The sequence below is a fragment of the Opisthorchis viverrini genome (genome assembly GCF_000715545.1).
Source record: "Opisthorchis viverrini unplaced genomic scaffold opera_v5_209, whole genome shotgun sequence".
Classification (NCBI taxonomy): domain Eukaryota; kingdom Metazoa; phylum Platyhelminthes; class Trematoda; order Opisthorchiida; family Opisthorchiidae; genus Opisthorchis; species Opisthorchis viverrini.
The window spans coordinates 685,394-699,042 of NW_008751867.1; the positions used below are offsets into that span (position 1 = coordinate 685,394).

At 46.5% G+C, this 13,649-nt stretch overlaps 2 protein-coding genes across 2 annotated transcripts in view; one reads left to right on the top strand and one right to left on the bottom strand.

The window, feature by feature from the left end:
* The window catches only part of T265_08302 (hypothetical protein), a gene marked incomplete at both ends in the record, with an annotated part of 31,337 nt that extends 29,160 nt beyond the window's left edge, over positions 1-2,177 (top strand). Inside the window, one exon of the mRNA XM_009174058.1 lies at positions 1,785-2,177. Coding sequence (XP_009172322.1) covers positions 1,785-2,177 — 393 coding nt within the window. The remainder of the gene's footprint in view (positions 1-1,784) is intronic.
* Positions 2,178-5,035: 2,858 nt separating this feature from the next.
* T265_14531 (hypothetical protein) overlaps positions 5,036-13,649 on the bottom strand; it is a gene marked incomplete at both ends in the record, with an annotated part of 61,200 nt that continues 52,586 nt past the window's right edge. Inside the window, 2 exons of the mRNA XM_009174073.1 lie at positions 5,036-5,401; positions 10,318-10,504. Coding sequence (XP_009172337.1) covers positions 5,394-5,401; positions 10,318-10,504 — 195 coding nt within the window. The remainder of the gene's footprint in view (positions 5,402-10,317; positions 10,505-13,649) is intronic.

The window sequence follows — 13,649 nt, forward strand, 5'->3', positions numbered from 1 at the left end:
GTTCTGCAAAATGCTGGAGAGAACCAAAGTGGCCGAATGACGGAGCAATTATCACAGTATATAACTGAACACGTAATATTCGTTGTTAATTACGTGGCGTACTCTATTCCTCAGGTTAATTCATTACCCTTCCGGTGACTGCTCAAGTTTCAAGACTGAACTATTCTATTTTATACAAAGTTGACTCTATATCAACCGTTTTTCTATAGACGATTTGTTCACATTCATTTCTTGGCTTGTCGAAAATTTGTCCCACTTTGAACTGAACAACCTTTTCGCCGCTTTATTTGTCCGATAGCACACTACCCTTCCTGTGTTGCTAACTGCCCAAGGTTCAATCCAGCCGTAAGCCTTTCCCTAATTCTCCTCACGATTTACTGTTAATTTCCTACAGAACCACGGTCTACCTATCTATACTGTCTGCCCAAGTTCAATTCAATATATTGTTCACTGCCCGATTGCGACCAGTGAACAAAGGCAGGTGAAGTTCGTAGAATTCGCCGCAATTATTACTGACTGTCCGTCGGTGCATTAGACTACATGTTACCTGTTAGATAGGACACCTAGATCGTGCGTTTAGGCTAACTAATCAATTCATTGCTTTGAGATCGCGGCCTTGGCACAGGATAGTACATTCGTATTGCTAATAGAACGGAGCCACGTGAAAAGTACAGTGATACTGCTCGCAGGGTGAGGAGATTTGATGGAGATTTTGTTCAAAGAACACTGTACAGTTGTTTTATCCTTATTGGGAATCGTCAGTAGTGTGCTCACGAAACTCCGAAGAGTCTCGAACCCGCGACCTCCCGGCTAGTAGCTTGAACACTTGACCGTTCGGCCACGAGTGGCTGGTCAGCCGTGTGATTAACTCGCACTTAGACAGGAGATATCACCATTCGTCCGTCAATAACAAGAAACCAATAGCACACGTTGATTGTCCTCTCGAGTGACGACTTCTTAGATGGAAGTTCGAGCTAGTCACACTGTTGATCAGCCACTCGCGTCCCAACGGCTAATCCTTCAAATTTGATCAGCCACTCGCGTCCCAACGGCTAATTCTTCAATTAGCCGAGAGGTTGCGGGTTTGAGACACCTTGTGGTCTGGTGAGATGTGCACTGTTGATGATTCCTTATAAGGATGCTTCTCGGCTTTTCAGCATAGATTGAAACTCAGTTAAAAGGACAAAGTAGAACATAAGGTTGACGGAAACTCGAGGACTGAGCCTACCTGATGAGCCCCAAGAAGGGCGAAACCGGTCGTGGGTTGTCGAAGAGTTTTCAGCAGCCTTGGGAGTAGTTTCCTTTATGAAAGTCCCGCTTCATTTTATTAGTAATATGATAAGGGCTTCAATTGATGTCAACTTGTTGGGGATATCAATATCCCCCAGAAAACGCTTTGTTTTAGTGTGCTAGCGAACTCTTGGCAACTTCAAGGTCAAATTATGAAAAATCAATGGCCTATTGATACTCCAAGGAAATTTAAATCCGACCACGTACAGGATACCATTCTTTCCACTGCCTCGGGTTCGGAAGCTCCGCGCATCGCCTGTTGATCGTGTGTTGTTGGATTATTAAAGTTTGTGTCCGAGGTTTTCGTCTTCTTACTATTCGCCGTGCTAGGAGTCTGGATCAAGCAACATAGCTGGGGATAGAGTATTGCCACAATCCGCATTATCATATTGTTTGCTCGCTGCGTGACAGAACCGTAACACAACTGTTGCAAGTGCAGCCAATCCACACCAAAAAGCCTAGGAGCACTGTTCAGCTGTTCGATCCTTATTAAGAATCCTAAGCGGCGGGAACACCGGATCAGCAATTCTGAAGTACGTCGAATGGTATTCGGGAGAAATAACTCACCCTCGATAGATGAATTGATCACACTGCACAGGTTGCGTTGGCTTGGCCACGTGCTGCGTATGCCAGTCGACCGACTTCCTCGAAGGGCTCTTTTCGCCCAACCATGTGAAGGGTGGAAGAGAGCCAGAGGCGGTCAAACAATGACTTGGCAGCGAAGTATGAAGGCCATTACCAGCAAACTCAGCTGCGCTGGTCACTGCCGTCTTCCTGGATGGGGACCCCGAGACGGGCCACATCAATGGCTAGAGACATTATCAGACATGGCCCAGTCGCGCCCTCAGTGGCGCTCGTGCATCCAAGCTATTGCCTTCAATGCATAGCTCCTTTTCCCCCCCCCCGCTTGACAACTCACTGACAGTGCTGGATTTATGCACTAATTTACCAGCTCACGCGTGCAATGCGCAGCTACTTACCCCCCAATCATCGGTGAACGAAACTGTGGCAGCTACAACCAGTGTACGACCAGTACGCGGTTATTACAGCTGATAATGATGATGAAGCGGCGCGCATCACACAGGACGATTTGGAACAGCGACCTCCCCGTCAGTGGCCGAGGATTAAAGCCCTCGACTACCAGCCGCTGATTCTCAGTAAGGATGAAAAAGCTGTGCAGTGTTTGCTCGCATGGAATGGTTTTACTTACAAGATTATAACTCAATGGAAACTTCCAGATCTCCTCACACTATGAATGGACTGTAAGTAGCATGGAAGGAAGAATAATTCACAAGTTTCGCGAACCCTCCATGCACGTCAAATGGCACAATCGCGTGGTTTTGAAATTGAATGGAACTGCAGCTGTTAGACTAACGCTGGTAAAATGTAAATCCTGATGGACGGTTGATCCTGGATGTTATATCTTCTGATTCGCCAACCTCTTGTATCTGACTGCTGACACGCTCCAGTGCCTGGTGCCGGAAAAAAAGAGAAGACAACACAACAGCTATATTCCGAACAAGCGAGTGCGAAAGTACAACGGCCTCAAGCTATTTGTTGAAGGGACATTGTCTGCACTTCGTTTAATGCTGACGTACGCGGTCTGAATTTGGTACGAGGCGGGGGCGTTGTCTGACTTTGATCAACACTGACTCGCGCTGTCTGGGTTTCATACAAGGCTGTGACGCACTGCATACTGAGGGGCAGTTGTCTGTCTCGTCAGAATCTAGCGTAGCTGAGCGTCTCGGTAGATTTCTGGCATTCAGTGGTTGCTTTCAGGAATCTGACCTTCTCGACCCTAGATGCCACTTCTATCACGATCAGCATCCTGGGAAAGTCAGGACCCATCAGTCGAGAGGGAGTGTACCGGATGTCACGAACCAGCAGGCATTTGTTTACGCTGTTGGACGAGTGTGTACGTGCTCGTAATCAGCTGATTGCGCACGTGAGCAACTCACACAATGAATTAACGATTAGATTGCATGAACGGTATTGCCTGGAATTACCGCAATGGCACACTCTCAACCGGTAGGCGGGTTTTCCGGTTACCAGCAGTAAATTGCTGATGATCAAAAGGAAAAGACATGAACACGAAAGTTTAAGTCGGCTGACAGAAGCGCGACGTTTAGAAAGACGCCATTAAATAGTGTTTTGTCCGGCTCTTCAGAGCGGAACTTCATCTCCTAGGTGGGGACAATGTTGGTGGTAGTGGACATACAATCAGAGTCAGAATTTGCGCCTTTTGCCGGACGCACTGGGTACCCTTACCATACTTTAGACTTTGTATGTTGGATAGCCCTGACATCCGGTAACCCTCCTAGCCAATAGCCTGAAGTGTCATGCTCAAACCAAACTTTGATCGTGCAACCGATTCCATCGGAAGTAATAGTCACATTTTGAGTTGACAGAACAAAAGTAGTCCTGGCAATATAGCGGCTTGTTGGTTGCTCGAGTGCACTAATTGGTTACTACAAGCCAGGTGGCTTCGCCAAGCTTACCAATTTGCTTGCCGACGTTTTATGATCAATCGAGGCGAGGGGGACCACGTGGTTAGAGCGGGAATTTACTGACCTGAAGGTCTGAACCCGACCCGCTCTGCCTCTCGACTTCCCTTGTCTAGGATTGGGCAACCTGGCAGTGTCCCAGCCCTCGTGCTTCCTTCTGGTGACATGGCAGTTGGGCACCGAAAGGGTGTTACAGCTGAACGATTTTTTTCGCGGAGACATTATCAGTGCTGACGGTTACATTAAGTACTTCAGTGTACACTCAATCGAACACGGTTGTGGACGAAAGATCCTAACGAAAGGCTCGGAGGATGGCGGAAGACGGGAACCAATCGTTGAGAGCTCAAATGATAGGGCTCTGTAATCGAGGTTTTCCACTACGTGGAACGATGGGAAGGGAATGATAGATAGGGCAACAGAAGAGACATCGATTTCTGACCGGGAAACTCGACCTACTAACTGACCCCTCAAGCGACAGAAGACTATGCAGATACATGTATACAGACTTCCGGTAGCAGATGCGTAACTAGCTGAACATCTGATGCGATGGCCCAAGTGGTTAGAACGGGAATTTACTGACCGGAAGGTGCGTGATTCGAACCTGACCTCTACCTTTCGATTTCCCCTGTCTAGGCTTGGGCAACCTGCAGTATCCCAGCCCTTGTGCTTCCTTCAGGTAGGCACCGAAAGGGTGTTATAGCTGAGCGACTGGTGCGATTCGGGTTTCACACGCGGGAAGATAGGCAGTGAATCAAGTCCCGGCATTCACGTATACGAATAGGTTACGAATAGGCTACCGTTGTATTTTTTTTTTTTATATATGCATATGTTGGATAGATGATAGATACCAAAAACACGGTGGTCCTATAGCCACGAAACTGAAAAAAGAACTATAATACAAGGAACAAGACAAATACATGTATGTATAGGTATGTATATAGGCAGGCCAAAACAAGGGAAAATGAGTTGGGCCCGAAGAGACAAATACTAATGGTTTGTTTATGTTTGTACGTTTGTGCGTGTGTCTAGTTTTTGACTCTGATAACGACTGCGGCAGAGCAGCGGGGAGCAGGATCGAGTGGGAAGATGGCGGAAACCAGGTACACAGTATTTGGTGTGATTGTCGATCTCTCCACTGGTTCTTGTTCGTTAATCGACCGACATCTGAATAAGGTACCTTGATCCGGGCGGCTATGATCGGAGTTTTGTGTTGTATATCAGATGGGAACCGGAGAAATTGCTCAGGAATTACTCTCCTCCTCTCTCCTCTGGCTATCACCGAGGGCCTGGCCCTCTGTGGTTTCCTGGATAGTTTCTTTGACCGTGTTGTTTTCCATACCATTATCACTGCTGTTGTTGTTTGTGTTGCCGCTGATCGGCTCCGACGTTACAGATGAGATTGGTTGGGTTTTGTTGACGTCCAGAGAGCCGGAGAGTTGTCCGGTGGGGTCAGTTACATCTCCGCCCACAGCACCATGAAGCTCGGACGAGACTGGTGGGGCGGACTCAAGAGCTACCGGAGAACCAGACTCATCCGTCGTGTTGGATAGAACAGGATGCGCTGAAGAGCCTACGGCTGAGAGTAACTTTTGTATGTCTTCAGACATGGAAAGCTCTGAAATATCAAGCAAAATATATGTCAAAAGTGGATGGAAAAGGGGCGAGGTTGGCAAAATGCATTAAATCGTAATGTTCAGTATGGTACAAAACAACCCGATTAGAAGAGAAGCCTAGTTACGTACATTTGACCTGTTCTTATACAAACAGCCTGACATACTCATGCAGAGAATAGGTTTATCAACCCGACCACTGGGTTAGACTTGGGAAAGTAGCGGAAAGGAGGAAAAAATTTATTCCATATATTCAAAAGGGACGACCTCTCACCGTCAGCTCCACTTCGCACTCGTGGACATACGTTATTTAGAAGGATAGATGACGTACCGGTTTGGTTACAAATCGCAAATAGAGAAAGATGGAAGGGAAAGGCAACTAGGGTGACAGATAAATGAAAGAAAGGATAGACAGACAGACAAGTAACGCATACCAAAACAAGTCAACGCGTCAGGCCTACAATGCAACCTCCCCGATGCCATGGTTTCTTACAAACAATTCATGGTTGATCAGCTGATCACGAATACTCACTCTGATTTGACAAAATGCTCTTGGAAAAGCAACATTAGAATGCAAAGAAATTGGGGTGCTGTTAAAACATGCCAGAACACTCACCATCTGAGCTGTAAAAACTACATACCGGTCGTACAGCGTTTATAGCTTCCAAAGTCTCGTTCGCCGATGACTTCGGGAAGTGTGGGTAGATAGCTACGCACTGGAAACCGTAGATGATATAATCGATGCGTCAACAGAGGGGTCTCAGTGGACTTTCCGTCGGGGAGATCAGGAAGAGAAGCTATGTACTAATGGCAATCCTCCCACTATACCAGAAACCGGCAAAATGGCAACAACTGGTACGAACGTACGGGCTTAGTGGAGTGAGAAGATACTGACTTCCTGAAGTTCCTACTCAGGCATTAAACACTCGAGGACCATCGAGGACAATAGTCCAACTACTTTAGTGGCTTCGAAATCTCATTGTTTTTTGACCACGTGAGGATCGAAAAAGTTATGCAGTGAAAGCGACAGTTTCCATGCAAGGGAGCGACTGGCTGAGTGATGAAGTCATATTTGTCAATGTCACTAGCCAAAGCAGTGCTTAGTCTGGGGTTCCCGCACGAGTAGACCGACTCGATCCATTTAGGAACATTCGGGGGCGCAGGAGCTACGATTACATCCGTCAAAATACGCTAAAATGGAAGAACACACACAGAGAATAGTAATCATCATTCAAACTTCACTCTGGGCTTGATGATTCGAAATCGCCGAGGCCAAAATTGACGCAGATTCATCTCGTGTAAGGTTTTAACCACAAAAGATAACACCACACGCTCTGTACTTCACCAAAGAGGCGTCAGTTACCAGAGTCACCAAACATTGTCGCATTATGCCGAAAGACAAGTTTTCCGTGTGTGTGAGTGAATACGACGAAAAGGGAAGCAAACAGCAGCTCTTTTAGAATTTCCTTCGTTGATGAACACATTCTCCGAGAAATGTAATCTAACACCGGTCAAGTACGTCCTATGACCGCTTCACCAAAAACCGGCGAGTGCTGTTGAATCTCACCCTCCATAATACATTATGCGACCAATCGATCGTTCAAACTTGCATTAACATGGCCCTCCGAGTGCGCCGGCCAACTACACTTTTCCACCCGGAAGAATACCCTTACAAAAAGCATACTATTGGGTCCAAAAGCCACGTTGCTTTATCGTCTTTATCGCCTTGAGGCGAAAAAACAACGCTCAACACTGTGACGTATTTCTCGACTTATTTTTTGCTCTGTCTCCCGCATAATGATGTGCAAAATGCGTCAGGACTCCGGAGCAGCAACGAGATATCGGTCCAGACAGAAGGTCACGTGTTGAGCACGTGACCGATTTGACTGATTACGTCAGCCGGAGAGTTGTCCGGTGGGGTCAGTTACATCTCCGCCCACAGCACCATGAAGTTCGGACGAGACTGGTGGGGCGGACTCAAGAGCTACCGGAGAACCAGACTCATCCGTCGTGTTGGATAGAACAGGATGCGCTGAAGAGCCTACGGCTGAGAGTAACTTTTGTATGTCTTCAGACATGGAAAGCTCTGAAATATCAAGCAAAATATATGTCAAAAGTGGATGGAAAAGGGGCGAGGTTGGCAAAATGCATTAAATCGTAATGTTCAGTATGGTACAAAACAACCCGATTAGAAGAGAAGCCTAGTTACGTACATTTGACCTGTTCTTATACAAACAGCCTGACATACTCATGCAGAGAATAGGTTTATCAACCCGACCACTGGGTTAGACTTGGGAAAGTAGCGGAAAGGAGGAAAAAATTTATTCCATATATTCAAAAGGGACGACCTCTCACCGTCAGCTCCACTTCGCACTCGTGGACATACGTTATTTAGAAGGATAGATGACGTACCGGTTTGGTTACAAATCGCAAATAGAGAAAGATGGAAGGGAAAGGCAACTAGGGTGACAGATAAATGAAAGAAAGGATAGACAGACAGACAAGTAACGCATACCAAAACAAGTCAACGCGTCAGGCCTACAATGCAACCAGAATGAATGGCGCGTTCCTCCCCGATGCCATGGTTTCTTACAAACAATTCATGGTTGATCAGCTGATCACGAATACTCACTCTGATTTGACAAAATGCTCTTGGAAAAGCAACATTAGAATGCAAAGAAATTGGGGTGCTGTTAAAACATGCCAGAACACTCACCATCTGAGCTGTAAAAACTACATACCGGTCGTACAGCGTTTATAGCTTCCAAAGTCTCGTTCGCCGATGACTTCGGGAAGTGTGGGTAGATAGCTACGCACTGGAAACCGTAGATGATATAATCGATGCGTCAACAGAGGGGTCTCAGTGGACTTTCCGTCGGGGAGATCAGGAAGAGAAGCTATGTACTAATGGCAATCCTCCCACTATACCAGAAACCGGCAAAATGGCAACAACTGGTACGAACGTACGGGCTTAGTGGAGTGAGAAGATACTGACTTCCTGAAGTTCCTACTCAGGCATTAAACACTCGAGGACCATCGAGGACAATAGTCCAACTACTTTAGTGGCTTCGAAATCTCATTGTTTTTTGACCACGTGAGGATCGAAAAAGTTATGCAGTGAAAGCGACAGTTTCCATGCAAGGGAGCGACTGGCTGAGTGATGAAGTCATATTTGTCAATGTCACTAGCCAAAGCAGTGCTTAGTCTGGGGTTCCCGCACGAGTAGACCGACTCGATCCATTTAGGAACATTCGGGTGCGCAGGAGCTACGATTACATCCGTCAAAATACGCTAAAGTGGAAGAACACACACAGAGAATAGTAATCATCATTCAAACTTCACTCTGGGCTTGATGATTCGAAATCGCCGAGGCCAAAATTGACGCAGATTCATCTCGGGTAGGTTTTAACCAAAAGATAACAACACACGCTCTGTACTTCACCAAAGAGGCGTCAGTTACCAGAGTCACCAAACATTGTCGCATTATGCCGAAAGACAAGTTTTCCGTGTGTGTGAGTGAATACGACGAAAAGGGAAGCAAACAGCAGCTCTTTTAGAATTTCCTTCGTTGATGAACACATTCTCCGAGAAATGTAATCTAGCACCGGTCGAGTACGTCCTATGACCGCTTCACCAAAAACCGGCGAGTGCTGTTGAATCTCACCCTCCATAATACATTATGCGACCAATCGATCGTTCAAACTTGCATTAACATGGCCCTCCGAGTGCGCCGGCCAACTACACTTTTCCACCCGGAAGAATACCCTTACAAAAAGCATACTATTGGGTTCAAAAGCCACGTTGCTTTATCGTCTTTATCGCCTTGAGGCGAAAAAACAACGCTCAACACTGTGACGTATTTCTCGACTTATTTTTTGCTCTGTCTCCCGCATAATGATGTGCAAAATGCGTCAGGACTCCGGAGCAGCAACGAGATATCGGTCCAGACAGAAGGTCACGTGTTGAGCACGTGACCGATTTGACTGATTACGTCCATCTCGCCATATTTTGCAAGTCGGAAGGATAACAAAGTTTAGGTGATAGAAACAGGCAAAGGCTGTAGAATGGGGCTACAACAAAATCACGAAGCAGAGGTCATCTGAGGAGGGCCACGGACAAGTTCCAAACAACCAGTCCGTGGCTCTCCTGTCACACTCATACACTCGCCATTTCAGATCCGATTTCAAGTTTCCGGAAACGCATATTTTGATTTTCAGGTCTCCACATTCCAACTGACCTGCAAAATGCCTAGATTCAGCAGGTACAAGTAAGTTGCGATTAAATCTGTCAGGAAAACCGAGTTGACGAGCAATATGACCATGACTTGATTCCAGCCATTACAACGGAAAATCTCGCGCTACCGTCCCTCAGCCCCCGCGTGGTGAAGCGAGGTCAGCGGAATCTCAACCGAAAGATCGAGTATAACATAAGAAACAGCAACGTCAGGGTCTACAATAGGTTGGTTCGGAGGAAGGACGCTTTTGGTTGGAACGTTACGCTTCCTGAAACTTGGGTTCCCAGGACGTTTTTTTTCGAAAATCAATTAACAGTTTGAAAAATCTAAAAAGTTTGTTTGGCAATTTCCTCGCTGTTGACACATCGTCACATCCATCGGCCTCCATCACCTTCGGTTATGGTTCTGTCTTGTCCTGGCAGCCAGCAGTGGGACAACATCCACAACTAAGCATTTCGAGATCGTGCGATGGGGATGGAATCGACACGCGCGAACTGCACATCACGAAGTCAGAAGGATCTTCATTCATTCAATAACTCAGTGGTCACAAGAGCATCAGACTGTGGGCGCAGTGTATTTTGCCGAATAGCCTAGGTTATACGGATGAGACCGACGCACAGTGACCAATCAGAAAGAGGCTCACCACAATCTGTCCAACGACAAGGAGACCGAAACTTACCATAGGGAGTAAAATTGAATAAAGGAGGTAAAGGTCTGTCATTTGGAAGTTTGGTTTCTTCGAGACGAAGCTCATCGAAGAAACTGTGCATCATCGCCTCGAGGGGTTTCAGACGCTTGCCTGGTGTGTAGTCCAACAGCTGTGACACCAGCTGAATAGCATCCTGGGGAACACGCGGACGAAAAACCTGTGGCAGCAGAAGAACGGAGGGGTGATTCGGGAGCGAGAATTAATATTAGTTGCCAGCACACTGGGAGAACCCAACAGTTCAATCAATAGAAGATCTAAATCTCAGCGGTAACGGAAAGGTCAGCAGAACTGAAGCATGTGTGAAAAACGGTAGTTTATTGGTTAGCACTGACCAATACGAAGTTCACCTAAGTCTCACATCCCTATAAGAGAGGATACTGCGCGAAAAGATCTCCTTAACCCTGACTTAAGGAAAATGTTTAGACCAAATCGTGAATGGCGGAAAAAATATTGTGGTCTTTCGAGGGAGTGCCCCCCCATCGAATGGCGGAATAAGATTTTCTCACATCGGTTTCGAACCACGGAACTTCTAGTTAATAAGTCAACGTCCTTACCACTGAGTCATCTCGAGCTCGCAGGCGGGGAATACTACAGCCCCGTGGTTTTGTGACGACGTAGTAACCTTGTTTTACGGCTTCAGGGAAGTTGAGACGCCATATGCTTGGATGCTGAAATGAACCATCCGTATGTTAACTCTACGAGGCAGGAGCGTTTCCATAAGTTTGTCACACAAGGAAATGGCTGAACAAAGGGCCCCACAGATGAACGGTTTAGCACATTAGCGCGCTGAAGTGTTTAGAGCAACTTGGTCAGTCGATGAATAGTACGAGGGTTGAAACACGTGTATGATGTAGTACAGTGTAGTACAGCATAGCATAGTATAATGTAGTGGTATAGTAACAAGACTGATTTCGCCTTCAAGATATGGTCCCCAATTGAGACTTCTCAATCTCGTTACTATCCATAAAATATAAATTTAAGGACCCTACGCACTTTATAAGTTACTGCTAACTTGGTGCTCCTTCCGAACCGACGGCACTCCAGCGGATAACACTAGAAAGAATACTGACTTCTTCACAAAGGAGACTATTCACAAGGTTGCGGGAAACTCTTCGACAGTCCACGACCGGTTTCGCGCTTCTTGGGGCTCATCAGGTAGGTGCAGTCCCCGAGTTTCCATCAACCTTATGTTCTACTTGAACCCAAATTGCACTGTTTTCGAGAAATACACTCATCTGCGAATCAATTTGGTTTTCACGAGAGACCCAACTGAATCTATCGTTTATAACATTCTACAACTGAATGTGCTGCACACAGGCCGCCTCACAATTCAGTTGAGATATCGACAGCCTGTGTGCAGCAAATTCAGTTGTAGAATATCACAAACGAGAGATTCAGATGAGAATCTCGTGAACACAAAGTTGATTTGCAAATGAGTGTATTTCTCGGAATACCGACTTGCGTTTAGCCACAGTCAGATGCATTCGTCACCTCTACATGTTGCACACATCGTTCGCAACTAACTGCTAAAGAGCGTTATGGCAGGCTGAGTGCGAGAATATTTCCACCGACACATGGTCAGCCTGCGATGCGAAACAAAGAAGCGTTGCACGGCTGTCTCAGCCTTGTTGGGAATCATCAGCGGTGAACAACCCGTGAGTCAATAATGAGATTCGAACCCACGACCTACCGGCTGGTAGCCATGAGCGGCTGATTAGCGGTGTGATTACCCCGGATAGGAAATTGTGCCACTCATTGCTCAACCACGCTGTCCATAACAGGTTGAGTGATTCTTCGAAGGACAATTTGTGTAGCGGTGATACTACTGATGGGGGAGACATGCGAGTAGTATGTTTCTTGTTGTACATTCGCTTTGCGTCTCTTGAAAAGAGAGGTCTATTGCGGAATTCATGGAGTCGCTTTGTGGCATTTGCTTGGAGTTGAGCAACAGTCAATGAATATCCAGGAAAGCTCAAGAAGACGCGTTCAAGAGAAGATTGATGCTCAGTTTTTGTAAATAAGATGCTATGAGAGTTTTGCTTCCCTGTCCAATAGTCTGTAACTGGTCAGTTGGCGTTTTCTAATGAATAACTCCGCAGCGAAGGCCTTCTTACTTTCACCTGTAGCCTGCTGATAGTGTGAGGAGATTTGGAAATAAAATTCACGGTGTCTCCTCAAAGCAGTTTGCGGACAAAGTCTATTTGAACTACGTTCAAAGAGGGATAAAAAAGGACTCGCCATCTACTTATTCGGAGGGAGATAAACACCACACCTTGTTGATGTGAAACCAATCGTTTCAGTTTTACGCTAGCCTCTAAGTGCTTGCGCATCAGCGGGGTAGCCAAAAGCTAGACTGGATTGACTTGAATCCATGGCCTGTCGCGTACTACTTCCTTCCTCAGTTGTTATCCGCCCCGAAACGACGAACATGTGCTCCTACCTGCGGTGTGCGTACCGGGGTGGGATCACCGTTACCCCTTGTGCTTGGCTGGAGACACCGAAAGAAATGACGACTAAGCAAAGTAAGTGGTGTTCATCCTGGATGCTTTGATTGAGCATAAGAAGGTTGGGTTCCTCAGAATGCTTGCAACACACCAGCACGGGACCCCACCACCCAGTGAACCACCAGTGGTAACACCGATGTGACGATACACCCATCTAGTTTGTTGCGATACACCGAGATGTTTTGCCTTCTCTTGATCAATAGGATAAAAATTCACAATTCACTTTCAACTTATCAGCTATAAACCATGTACCAAGGGTACATTGGTTCCAGTCGCTACAGCTTTGATCACCGGAAACTGGTAGAGCGTGGTGGATACAGTCAAGCATTTCGTTCAGCTGCAACACCCATCCGGTGCCTAGCCCCTATACCACGAGGGCTCGGATACTGCCAGGTTGCCCAAGCCTAGACAGAGGAACGGGAGAGACAGAGATCGGGTTCGAGCCACAGACCTTCCGGTCAGTAAATTCGCGAGCTAACCACTTGGGCCATCTTACCCTCAGTCAAGCATTGCAGGCCATAGCATAATTAGTTAGTTCTGGAACTGAGTAGCTACGCATTGAGGATGGTAGCTTCGATACACGTGCGCCACTGACTCCGCGACTGAATCATGTCTGCCGTTCAGTTGAGTCCAGGGTTCCCAATACCAATATGAAAAAAAGACATGTTGGTCATGTAGCTACTTCACTCGCTTGGATAGGCGAGTATGGATGACTAATAGTAGCTAGGTTCCCTTCACCTAACGGAATCAATCTATCCGAAATGTGAATTTCACAAAACAGTGAAAGCATTCCGAGAC